Below are 12,489 nucleotides of genomic sequence, written 5' to 3' on the forward strand. Positions count from 1 at the left end.
GGATCTTGGAGTGGTGGGCTAGCAGGGCTTGGGAATCCAATAAAATAAGCCCTGCCTGGCCTGACCCCAAGGAAGAATCCCCCTACCCCCAGAGCTGAGTCTCTTAACACAGGCCTGAGTTGCTCATAAATAGTCACCTGGGCCGACTCCCATCTGGCCAGTTTCTGGAGCAGTTGCTCTCTGCCTGCCAGCACACTTGTCATTAAGAAGGTTTAATGAGCCTCCTCTCAGCTCTGGCTGCTTGGCTGCCCCTCCAGACAGACCCTTCTGCCACCATCTGTGGGGGCCACGAAGCAGGCAGAGGCCCCACTGCCGTTCTCTGGGGCTTGGGGAGTCTTCGCCCCCCTCTCCTGGTCCAGTGGAGCCTCTGGGAAGGATTGGAAATGAGCACTTCGGGGCAGAAAGGTTTGCAGGGTCCTCCTCCAAAGTACCACCTGAGAAGTGGGCCTGTGCCCCTTAACACCAAACGCCCAAGGAAGGTCTCCCTGAGCTCCCAGGCACCTGAGGTGCTGTTGGGGAAGGGAGAGGGTGGGGGTGCACTTTTCTGTGTGGGGCTGGCAGGGAATTTTTTTTATTTTTTGCCTTGCCACCTGGCTTACGGGATCTTAGTTTCCTGAAGCAGGGATGCAACATGTGCCCCCTGTTGTCCTTAGGTGTGTGTCCTGTGTGACCCTGGGGGTCCCCACCTGCCTCCATGGACCTCCCTCTTCCTTGGTCTAGCAGCAGCCAAACCCCAAACACAAAAGAAAGTTGCTCTTAGACAAAGATGCCCTGGAGCCCTCTCAGCATCCATAATGCAGAAGCTGGGGCTTCTGTCACCTGCTCCACACTCCCACCCACCTGCTCCTGCCCAGAATCCAGGCCCTGGATCCCAGGCCCTCAGGATGATGAGAGTATAGCCTACGCCACTGGTCTGGCGCCTCCCCGCTCAAACTACCTTAGGGGCAGTGTGGTCACTTCAGTTCGGGGTGACGTGGGTACTGCCACTGGATGGTCTGCAAAGCTTCCCCTATGAAGCCAGTCACGTCCATCATAGGGGAAGTTGCGATCAGCAGGCAACCTTGGACACAGGCGGATGACATGTGACCCAGGCCGGGGTCAAGGGATGGGGGGTTATTTCTCATATTTTGTTGTTCAGTCGCTCAGTTGTGTCCAACTGTTGGCGACCCCGTGGACCACAGAGCGCCAGGCTTCCCTGTCCTCCACTGTCTCCTGGAGTTTGCTCAAACTCATGTCCACCCATCTCATCCTCTGTTGCCCCCTTTTCCTCTTGCTCTCCATCCTTCCCAGCATCAAGGTGTTTTCCAGTGAGCTGGCTCTTCACATCAGATGGCCAAAGTACTGGAGCTTCAGCTTCAGCATCAGTCCTTCCAATGAATGTTCAGGGTTGTTAGAACAAAAGCCACCAATGCAAAAGTATCAGAGGGTGGGGCCTGCCCCTGTGTTGTGTGTATGAGAGAAGGAGCCGTTCTGATGCCAGGCACCTGTGGGCATCAGATGCCCAATATGATTGGAGGGATGGGGTACAGGTGTTGTAAGGTGGGTGTTTTTGGTGTGTTTTTGTGTTGTTTTTTTTAAAGCAGGTACAGAGCAAAGTGCCTCTCAAAGTGCTTGTCCAGGAAGTGATTCTTTTCATGTCAAACTTGCTAATTTAAATGGAAATTAATTGCTTTTCTTGACGATTTCTTTAAAAATTGGTTTTAAATGCATGCATCAGGCAGTCATATTTATTATTCATTGGTTTCGTTGGCAATACAGCCCCAGTGTCCCGCGTTCTGGGAGATGCCAGCACAGAGCAGAGATGATTTAATCAAGAGAGGCCATTAATTAGAGATGGGGAGACAGGGAGGGAGGCTTCCTCCCACAGGAGCAGGTTTGGCCACCTCTGGCCTCAGCAGGGGGCGGTGGGGTTGGAGGGAGGGGGAGCCTGAGTGGGTGGGGCTGTTCGCATGATGTTTCTGCTAGAGATTTCAGTGGGGTGGGGGCCATGCGTTGGGGCGAAGGTGGGGGTACGGGGTACACTATCTTTGTTTCTGGCCACAGCTCCAGAGGTGACTGTCCTTCCCCCTCACCTTACTGTCGCCTAGGCCACCAATGATCTGGCTAAAATAAAGCCTTCATTGTGTCCTTCCCATTCTGTGACCCCCTTCCATCCCACCTCGGTCACATCAACAAGGCTTCTGAGGACCTGGACTCTGCTGACTTCTTTAATTTCTTCCCAACTTGTTCAACACACCCTTCCTGTCTCTGAGACTTGCTAGCTTTGCCCTTTTCTTTCCCTCCAGGAGCCCCGATCTCCACGTTGGTCCCCGTTGAGGACTATCCCTGCCCAAGCCAGGGCATCAGGTGTGGGTGTGTCCAGTGGGAGACCCCCAGGCACTTTCAGACTGTTGCTACCTTTTTGTTAATAGCGCACTCAGAACTGGTGCAAGTTACACAAAATGGTTTTGAAATTAAAAAGCCAAAAGGGAAAATTCTTTTGTGCCCCACTCTCTCACGGTGGTGTTGGTGTTCAGTCACCCAGTCGTGTCTGACTCTGTGGCCCCATGGCCTGCAGCACGCCAGGCTGCCCTGTCCTCCACTGTCTCCTGGAGTTTGCTCAAACTCATGTCCATCGAGTCGGTGATGCCGCCTAACCATCTCATCCTCTGCTCCACCCCTTTCTCCTTTTGCCTTCAATCCTTCCCAGCACCAGGTTCTTTTCCAGTGAGTCAGTCTTCAGAGCTTCCACTTCAGGAACAGTCTTTCCAATGAATATTCAGGGTTGATTTCCTTTAGGATTGACTGGTTTGATATTCTCTTTTGGCCATACCACGAGGCATGAGAGATCTTAGTTCCCCCACCAAATGACCAGGGATCGAACCCACAGCCCCTGCAGTGGAAAAAGTGGAGTTTTAACCACTGGACCACCAGGGAAGTCCCATCATACCTATATTCTTAAAAGCAGCCAAACTGTTAAAAAAAAAAAAAACATGTTAAAAGTTGCCAGATGGTCACCAGTGATGCACCAGTGTGATCAGTGAGTGAAAGAAAAAAAAAAAAACTGGCAATGGGATTTCCCTGGCAATCCAGTGATTAAGACTTTACCTTCCAGTTCAGGAGGGCAGGTCGGTTCAGGCAGCTAAGATCCCACATACCTCCTGGCCAAAAACCAAAAACATAGAAGCAATACTTGTAACAAATTCAATAAAGACTTTAAAAATGGTCCACATCAAAAAAAAGTCTTAAACTGACAATATTCACGTGAGGCCAGTCTTCTGTATCATGATAGAATTTGCGGTTGTTTGGATCCTGGTGTTTGGATCAACTGAAACAGCTTTGGATTGGGTCTCCTCACCTGGCTTCCCAAAGGGCTAACCCTACCATGACCCCTGCCCTCATCCCTCCCACCCCACCCTCTACCCCCCAACCCCCCCTTCACCCCCACCCTCAGGCTGGGCTTGTGCGTGCATGCATGCCAAGTCCCTTCGGTCATGTCCAACTCTTTGCGACTCTGTGGACTGTAGCGCCCGCCAGGCTCCTCTGTCCATGGGATTCTCCAGGCAAGACTATTGGAGTGAGTTGCCATGCCCTCCTCCAGGGGATCTTCCAGACCCAGGGATCAAACCTGCGTCTCTTAAGTCCCCCGCCTTGGCAGGCAGGTTCTTTACCACTAGCATCACCTGGGAAGCCCCAGACTTGTGCTTACCTGCCCCTATTCACAAAGCTCGTGTCCTTGGACAAGGGAACCCAGCTGGGATGGGCCTCCAGGCTCACCCTCCACTTCACCTCCTCTGCCTCTTCTAGACACACAGAGCAATTAAAGCATCAAATGTCAAAGATCCCATTTATTCCGGCAACCCGGAAAGAAAAAGTGTAAATTAAAAAAAAGAAACAGATCCATGCACTCAACTCCTTGGGTTGGGAGGAAGGGATGTGGGGAGAGGAGAAGAGGGTCTGGGTGGGATGCAAAAAGGGAAGGGAGGGAGGGAAGATAGAGATACATAAGCAGAGAGAGAGAAAGAGACCTGGAGGGTCAGATCAAATGAAAGAGACAGAGGCATCAAAAAAAGAAGAAAGATGTATCAAAATCAGATCATAAAGAAGAGACAATACAGAGAAAACGCACCAGTAGAAATACAGAGGCAGAGAATGAAAGCTGGGTGCAAAGGTGAAGAGAGAAAAAACAGTACCCGGAGGAAGAGAGGGAGGGAAAGAGGGCAGGACAGAGACAGATAAACTCGGAGGGACACAGCGGAGTGGAAAGGGCCCCCGTGGCCCTCGTGTGGCAGCGCGAGGCAGCGCGAGCGACGTCAGCCCCTAGGGGTCCCCGGCGGTGCTGATGACATGGAAGAGGGTGACGTTGTAGAGCACCTGGTGGCCGTTGTTCCAGGTGTAGAGGGCCCGCTCCCGGGGGTTGTAATCCAGCATGGAGATGTGGGAATACTGGTTGTGGAAGGGCACGTCCGTGTACTCATAACTGGACGTGTTGGTGAAGTAGGCAAAGTAGACCTTGGCCCCGGCCAGGTGGGAGTTGGTCACATAGAGCACGCCGCAGATCATGAAGGCCTCGCCGGCACTGCGCTTGGGGTAGCCAGTGTCCCACGAGCGCACGACCTCCAGGGTGTGCGGGTCCAGCCGGCTGACCACGATGTTGCCTGCATTCTGGTTGGTGGTGTACACGGCCCAGAGCCCGCTCTCGTCCACCATGAAGTCCATGTCCGAGAAGCCACCCCAGGAGTAGGGGAAGGTGTTGTTGTAGCCTGCCCCGGGGAGGCTCCGCTGCACCAGCACGGAGCGAGAGCGGAAGTGGTACTTGACCACCACGTTGCTCTGGTACTTGTTGTAGAACAGAGAGCCGTTGTACACCACATGGCCGGTGCCGGCCCACGGCTGGGGCAGCAGGTGCTGGATAAAGTTCTGACCCTTGATGAAGTCTCCCAGAGTGCGGAACTCCAGGACACGCCGGCCCTTGTAATAGCCATCCATGTACCAGACCTGCGAGAGAGCTGTTGGTCACTGGTGGGCCACTGCCGATGACCAGGGGTCTCGACAGGCACACATCAATCACACAGTCATGAGGGGTCAACAGTCTCTTAGTGGTCATTACTCAATCACGGGATGTCTGGTGACCCTCCGGGACCAGGCAACATCCCGGTGACTGGGGTCACTGGGCCAGTGCCATTGGTCTCAGACACTCAGAGGACAGGGCTTGATCCCCAAGAATCAGGGTGACTGCAGTCCCTGGAGACTCGCTGGGCCTAGGAATTGACTGGTCACTGGATATGGGACGGTTAGCAGTCATGACACTGCCCTGGGATGGCAAGAGGTCACTTGAATCTACTGCCTGTGGGTAATCCCAGTAACGATAGGTGACTACCATGTCACCATCATCCTCTCCGTCAACATCACTCACTGTCACCATGGTAACTAGCAATTATGAGTGCTCTTACTAGTGCTGGTTATTGGGCTAAATATCTTAAAAACTGTAAGACTGACGGTATAACCATTTTGAAAATAAGGGAACTCAGGCTCAGCGACATTAAGGAACTTGCCCGAGATTCCCTAGCTAAGAACTGGTGAAAGTGAAGTCGCTCAGTCGTGTCCAACTCTTTGTGACCTTCTGCAGGGGATCTTCCCAATCCAGGGATCAAACCCAGGTCTCCCGCATTGAGGGCAGACGCTTTAACCTCTGAGCCACCAGGGAAGTGGGATACTAATCCAAGTCTGATTCCCAAACCTAAGTTCTTTTTGTTTGTTTGTTTTGCTGTTGATTTTGGTGGTTGTTTTTTGGTTTCAACCACACTTGTGTGGCTTGCTGGATCTTAGTTCCCTGACCAGGGGTCAAAATTGGGCCCCGGCAGTGAAATCACCAAGTCCTAACCACTGGGCAGCCAGGGAATTCCCCTCAAACCCAGGCTCTTAACCTCTTGGTTAAACCACCATGATGCCTCAGGAGCTCAATGATCACGGTGGGGAAGTGGCTGTTACGGGCTTCCCAGGTGGCTCAATGGTAAAGAATGCCAATGCAGGAAACACAGGTTCGATCCTTGGGTGGGGAAGTTCCCCTGGAGAACAAAATGACAACCTACTCCAATATTCTTGCCTGGAAAATCTCATGGAAAGAGGAGCCTGGTGAGCTACAGTCCACGGGATTGCAAAAGAATCAGACACAACTAACTGACTTAACGATCTATGATGGTGGCTGCCCGGTGACCAATATCTGTCACTAGGATAGTCACTGAGCAGTTAATGGATGGTTCCTATGGGCCAGAGGTGACAGGCAATTGTGACCATGGGGGTCGCTGGAAGTTCAAAGGTCATTGAGTGGTGCTCAGAGGTCCTAGTCCTTGGGAAGGCACTGGTCACTGGTGGTTATCTTGAGATCAGTGCTCACTGGGAGCTAGCTGGTCAGTGGTACTAGAAACCATTAGTCTCTATATAGTCACTAGACGTCAGCAGACTTGCAAATTCACAGAGTTGGAAAGTTCTTGGTCACTTGGTGGTCACTAGACAGTCAGGGGGAGGTCAAGGGCCCTGGAGAACCTAGGACAAGATGATCATTGATGTGGAGGCACTGGGCACCTATGGAGCACCACGGGCTACGTCTCCCTGACCCCGGGTTCTGACCCCCGGCGTGAGCACACTCACCCGGCTGTCCGCGCTGGGGGCCATCGTGTCCGTCATCCAGGAGCCAAAGCGGGACCCCATGGCCCGAATGGTGATGGGGTTACTGACCCCGGTCAGCTTCCCACAGCCTGGGAGGCAGCAACAGGGGGAATGAGGGTGGAGGATGGGAAGAGTCCGAGGGACACAGGGCAAGGCTGAGGGGGTGATCAAACTGAAGCGCTGGGACCAGGGGTGAGGGAAGATCCAGAGATCTGGTCCCAAGGTGGAGTTAGCTTGGGGGTGAGTAGGGGTAGGGTCAGGGCCGTTTCCAGTTTGGAGGGTCTATTTTTGGCCTTGGGTAAGAAAGTCAAGGATCAACGTTTGGAAGTTAGAGGTCAAAACCGTGTTCTGAACACACAGAGGGTATTGGGGTTGGAGGTGGAGCGCAGGGGTCAAGGTGAAGCATCAAGGCATACCCAGCTTCTGGGCGCAGGCGTGGAGCCGGGCCTCCAGGGCCATCACTCGCTGCTGCAGGTCCTCATAGCCGTAGGCACCCATCTCCTCCTGGATGCTGGCAAGGCTGCCGGAGAGATTCCTCACCTCCTCTCGCAGGCGCACGATGGTCCGTGTGTCTGCCTTGTACTGCTCCAGGACCGAGCTCAGCGGCAACAGCTCTGTCATCCTGTCCTTCAGCTCCTGCCCCCAAGAGGGAACCCGTGGTGATCCCGACCCCTGACCGGTGACTCAGACCTGGCTCCAACCTTCAACCCACAACTTCACCCATTTTGGGGGGGTATTATTTTTATGGGAATGTAATCACTTTACCATGTTGTGTTAGTGTCTGCCGTACAACAAAGTGAATCAGTCAAATGTACACACATATCCCCTCCCTCTTGAGCCTCCCTCCCACCCACCCCCAATTGCTATTGTCCAGTCGCTCAGTCATGTCCAGCTCTTTGCGACCCCATGGACCGCAGCATGCCAGGCTTCCCTGTCCTTCACTATCTCCCAGAGTTTGCTCAAACTCACGTCCATGGAGTTGGTGCCAGTGATACCACCCCTTATCTTTGATGCACACCTGACTCTTGACATTCAGCCCAATTAGGACCGCAGATCCCAGTCAACCCTCTGTCCTTCCTGGAAGTAATCGGCACCAATCCCAGTTCTTCCTTTGACCTCTGACATGAACCCTGAAGGACGCACCTGGAAGCTCTTGGCTGAGAGGGACCCGTCGGCTGCCCGGAGCCGTGCATCCAGGCTCCGCATGAGGGTCTCCATGCTGCGCACATACTGGAGGTCCCGATACGTCCGCAACTCAAGAACCTCCATAGACTGGGAGACGTTCTGAACCTAGGAAGTAGGAGGGTTAGGGCGAGCCAGACTCCTGTCCCTATCCCCAGGGATGCCACAGACAAGATCTGGTTGGGCCAGAGGCTAAACACCCAACCAACCTTCTTCTCCCGACATCAGCAACCTCCCAAAGGCACGCCCAATCTATCCATCTGGTCTGGCCTCCACCACCTCCCACCTCTCCCTGCCTCCCTGCTCTCCTCGCCTCCACCCTCATTCACAGCAGTCAAGTTGCCACAGCAGCCACACTGAGAAGCATGTGGGATCTTAGTTCCCCAGCCAGGGGGCGAACCCATGCCCCCTACAGTGGGAGCGCAGAGTCTTAACTCTGGACCCATGGGAAAGTCTGGAGAGGGAGTTTTTCAAAAGGAAGATTGAGTCACCTTCTCCTGCAGACCCTGCGAGCTGGTTCTGCCCCTTCGCCTGCCTCCTCTTCATGTTCATCTACTCCAACCACCAGCCCAACTTCACTCTCATAGGCTCAAAGCTCCTTCCCTTCTCAGGGCCTTTGTTGTTGTTCAGTTGCTAAGTCTTTGCGGCCCCATGAACTGTAGCACCCCAGGCTCCTCTATCCGCCGATATCTCCCAGAGTTTGCTCAAACTCATGTCCATTGAGTCGGTCATGCCATCCAATCATCTCATCCTCTGTCACCCCCTTCTCCTCCTGCCTTCAATCTTCCCCAGCATCAGGGTCTTTTCCAGTGAGTTGGCTCTTTGCATCAGGTGGCCAAAGTATTAGAGCTTCAGCTTCAGCATCAGTTCTTCCAATGAATATTCAGGACTGATTTCCATTAGGATGGACTGGTTGGATCTCCTTGCAGTCCAAGGGACTCTCAAGTCTTCTTCAACACCACAGTTCAAAAGCATCAATTCTTCAGCGCTCAGCTTTCTTTATAGTCCAACTCTCACATCTGTCCACGACTGCTGGGCCTTTGCACTTGCTGATCCCTCTATCTGGAGAGCTGTTCCTCTCATCTTCCCACAGCTGGCTCCTCTTCATCCTTCATGTCTCAGCTCCAGCATCACCTCCTCAGAGTCGCCTTCCCCGATCACCCTCCCTCAAGGGGCCACTCACTCTCTCTCCCTTATGTGGCTATTTTTTTCCAGTTGTGACTACTACTGGAACATTCTTATTCATCTGCCTCCTTCAGGTGGGGTCCTCAGAGGCAGACCTGGTGTTTGGTTTGTCCACAGCTGAATTCTCAATAATACTAGATGCTCAGTAAATACGGGTACATGATGGAATGAAACCTCCCTTGCCCTGACCTCTCTGAATCAGCCCGAGGGCCCCCTAGGTCCCACCTCCACCTGGCTAAGGTGAGCTCCTCCCAGTCAAGGTGAACTCAGAGACAACGCTGGATGCTTGTTGAAATACGCAGACATTCTTGAACCATTGTTCATGTGACACTTGGAAGTTCTGAGGAAGCCAACAAACAGCCTGATACCCATCCTGGACATCACAGAACATTTTAATAGTCATTGTCAACAATCAGGGGACACCCCCTGTATGTGTTTAGTGTCTCCTGGTTTACAGTCTACGGGAACTTGAATACAATTTGTATTTTGCTGTTGTGTGAAAACTGTATGAATCTTGTGTGTGTGTGTGTGTGTGTGAAAATCATTCAGTCATGTCTGACTCTTCTGCAACCCCATGAACTGTAACCCACCAGGCTCCTAAGTGTATGGGATTCTCCAGGCAAGAATACTGGAGATTGCCTTCTTCAGGGGATCTTCCCAATCCAAGGATCAAACCTGGGTCTCCTGCATTGCAGGAGATTCTTTACCATCTGAGCCACCAGGGAAGCCCTGTATAAATCTTAATTATGTTAAATTGATTCATAGTGCTTTTCAGGTCTATTATATCCTTCCACTTTTTGTCTATTCATTCTATTTATTTTTGAGACTTTGATATTAAAACTCAAACTAAAAAATTTGTCTGCTTTAAAAAGTTGTAATATATAGTGGAACTATATGTTACTTTGTTCTGTATTTTCCACGTCTCCTGTAAATGTTTTATCATACTTTCAAAACTTAAAAAATAAAAAAGAAAGGAAAAAAAAAACAATCAGGGGACACTACATGGTCATCTTGAACTGTTCTGGTGTCGCAGGCAGACAAGACTTTGGTGCCAACAAGGGTCTCTGTCCTCAGCTTCCTCCTCTACAGGAGGACAGTGGGAGGTGGCTAGTCCCTCTCAACACTGACATCAGAACTGACTCATAAGCAGTTCATCTGGGTAGTGGCAAAAAGCAGCAATCAGCCTGTAAAGGGCACCCAAATATCCTTGGATTGAATTGCTGTTGTTTACTTACTAAGTCGTGTCTGACTCTTTCTGACCCCATGAACTGTAGCCTGCCAGGCTCCTCTGTCTCTGGAATTCTCCAGGCAAGAATACTGGAGTGGGTTGCCATTCCCTTCTCCAGGGGATCTCCCCAAACCAAAGATCGAACTTGAGTCTCCTACATTGGCAAGTGGATTCTTTACCACTGAGCCACCTGGGAAGCCCTTGGATTGAATGGGGACCAGTTTATATCAGTCACAATCAGAAGGGGAAGGAATCTTCACGTATCTTGGGATGGAGGGCGAGACCCTTCTTAGCAGCTGAGTCCTGAGGCTGAGTACACACTGCAGCTGGGGTTCACACACCAGAGATGCAGATGCTGCCACTGGGGTTCACCTTCCCTGTGCCCACACTGTGCTCAGCTTCTCCTCCAAAGAAGCAGCAGAGAGATTTTGACTAAAACACCCGCCCGGAGGGCAGCCAGGTTATCCACCAGCTTTGCAAAATCATGGCTTAGATCCAGTCCCGGCTGACCTGGTGGGAAGCAGAGGAGAGGGTGGGGAAGTGAGAGATTTTCACAGGGGAACCTGGACGGTTCTTACCTTCTCCATCAGCTGCCGCAGCTCCCGGCTCCGGCCGTCTCGGGAGCAGGTGCTTTGCGCAGGGATCACAGCCGTGCAGATGCATTTTCCGTCGGGGGCCTGGGCTGAGGTGTACAGCTGCCAGCCTTCCTCTGGGCTTTGGAAGAGGGTCTGCAGGGAGGTCAGGGTCAGAGAGCGGGAACCCCAAGGGGGATTTGCCCCCTCACCCCCTGGGAGAAAAAGAGGATCCCAGGGAGATGACAGATGCCCTTCCCTGGATGCTTGGAATGTCCCAGACCATGTGCTCTGCGTGCCAGGGTGTGTGATCTAAATCCTTCCTCAGGGAAAGCCCCATTTTACAGGTGACAAGATTGAGGTACGAGGGGTGAAGGAACACAGCAAGGAACTGTGGGATACGAGCCCTTCCACAAGATGAGAATTCATTCTCTCAACACATATTTGCACACGCACACACCACTGTCTCCATAACCACCATTAGAACATAGACCAGGGGACTTCCCTGATGGTCCCGTGGTTAAGAATCCGCCTTTGCAATGCAGGGACTTCGGCTTCAATCCCTGGTTGGGGAACTAAGATCCCACATGCTGCAGAGCAACTAGGCCTATGTGCCATAACTACAGTCTGTATATCAAAATGAAAAGCAACTAAGACCCAAGGCAGCCAAAAAAATGCCCCCCAAACAAAAACCCCTCCACCTGTCATTCCGCCTTCCCCAGCTCCTGCTCCCTAGAAGCCCAAGCAAGGTAATGGCCAAAGGGTGACACAGTCCTCACCAAGACCTTCAAGTCTTTGCCTGGAAGGCATCATTCTCAGACTCCTACACTAAATTTCAAGTTAGATGATGCCACTTAGATAATCCAATTATCAATTATGGCTGTTTCCCAAACCTGGCTTTTTGGAACCCTGGCAAGCTTATCAGGCATGCGAGGAAAAGGGGTGCTCTGTGGTCAAATATGTTTGTGTAAGGCTGAGTGAAATGAGGTTTGTTTTTTTTTTAACGCAGGACTTATCAGAGCCTTTGAAATGCTCATGTGCATCAGGGAACTCAGCCATAATTTCCCAAACTTACTAGAAAATATCTAGTGAGTGCCTACTGTATGCCAGGCGTGGGTCTGCGATAGGGACTAGGAAGAGAGGAGAGATGAAGAAAATGTATCTATTGCTCCCCACGGATGTGGAGGAGGCAGACTTCAAGTATGAAATCCCACTGATGCTTCCAGAACTATGTGCATACACGGTAAGTTGCTTCAGTCATATCTGTTCTTTGCCACCCCATGGATTATAGCCTGCCAGGCTCTTTTGTCCATGGAATTTCCCAGTCAAGAAAATGGCAGTGGTTTGCCACACCCTCCTCCAGGGGGTCTTCCCAACCCAGGGATCAAACCTTGGTTTCCTGAATAGCGGGTGAATTCTTTACTGTCTGAGCCACCAGGGAAGCCCTCTAGAACGATATGCTGCAGTGGATGCTACGAAGAAAGTGCAGAGTGTAACAAGGGGTGTCCCCAGGCTGAGAGTCTCAGAGGAGGTATACCAGGGACGGGACATATAACCTGAACTGGAGGAATGAGTGAGCCAGTAGAAGGGCAGAGAGGAAGAGACATTTTGGGCACCCAAATTCTGACCAATGGGACATCCCTGGTGGTCCAGTGGTTAAGATTTTGCGCTTCC

At 51.9% G+C, this 12,489-nt stretch overlaps 1 protein-coding gene across 1 annotated transcript in view; it reads right to left on the reverse strand.

Moving 5' to 3' along the window:
- Positions 1-4,299: 4,299 nt before the first annotated feature.
- OLFM2 (olfactomedin 2) overlaps positions 4,300-12,489 on the reverse strand; it is a 55,185-nt gene continuing 46,995 nt past the window's right edge. Inside the window, exons 2-6 of the mRNA XM_052643935.1 lie at positions 10,822-10,971; positions 7,792-7,938; positions 7,065-7,284; positions 6,631-6,737; positions 4,300-4,977 (exon numbers count right to left, since the gene is read on the reverse strand). Coding sequence (XP_052499895.1) covers positions 4,300-4,977; positions 6,631-6,737; positions 7,065-7,284; positions 7,792-7,938; positions 10,822-10,971 — 1,302 coding nt within the window. The remainder of the gene's footprint in view (positions 4,978-6,630; positions 6,738-7,064; positions 7,285-7,791; positions 7,939-10,821; positions 10,972-12,489) is intronic.

The sequence above is a fragment of the Budorcas taxicolor genome, chromosome 7 (genome assembly GCF_023091745.1).
Source record: "Budorcas taxicolor isolate Tak-1 chromosome 7, Takin1.1, whole genome shotgun sequence".
In the NCBI taxonomy this organism is placed as follows: Eukaryota; Metazoa; Chordata; class Mammalia; order Artiodactyla; family Bovidae; genus Budorcas; species Budorcas taxicolor.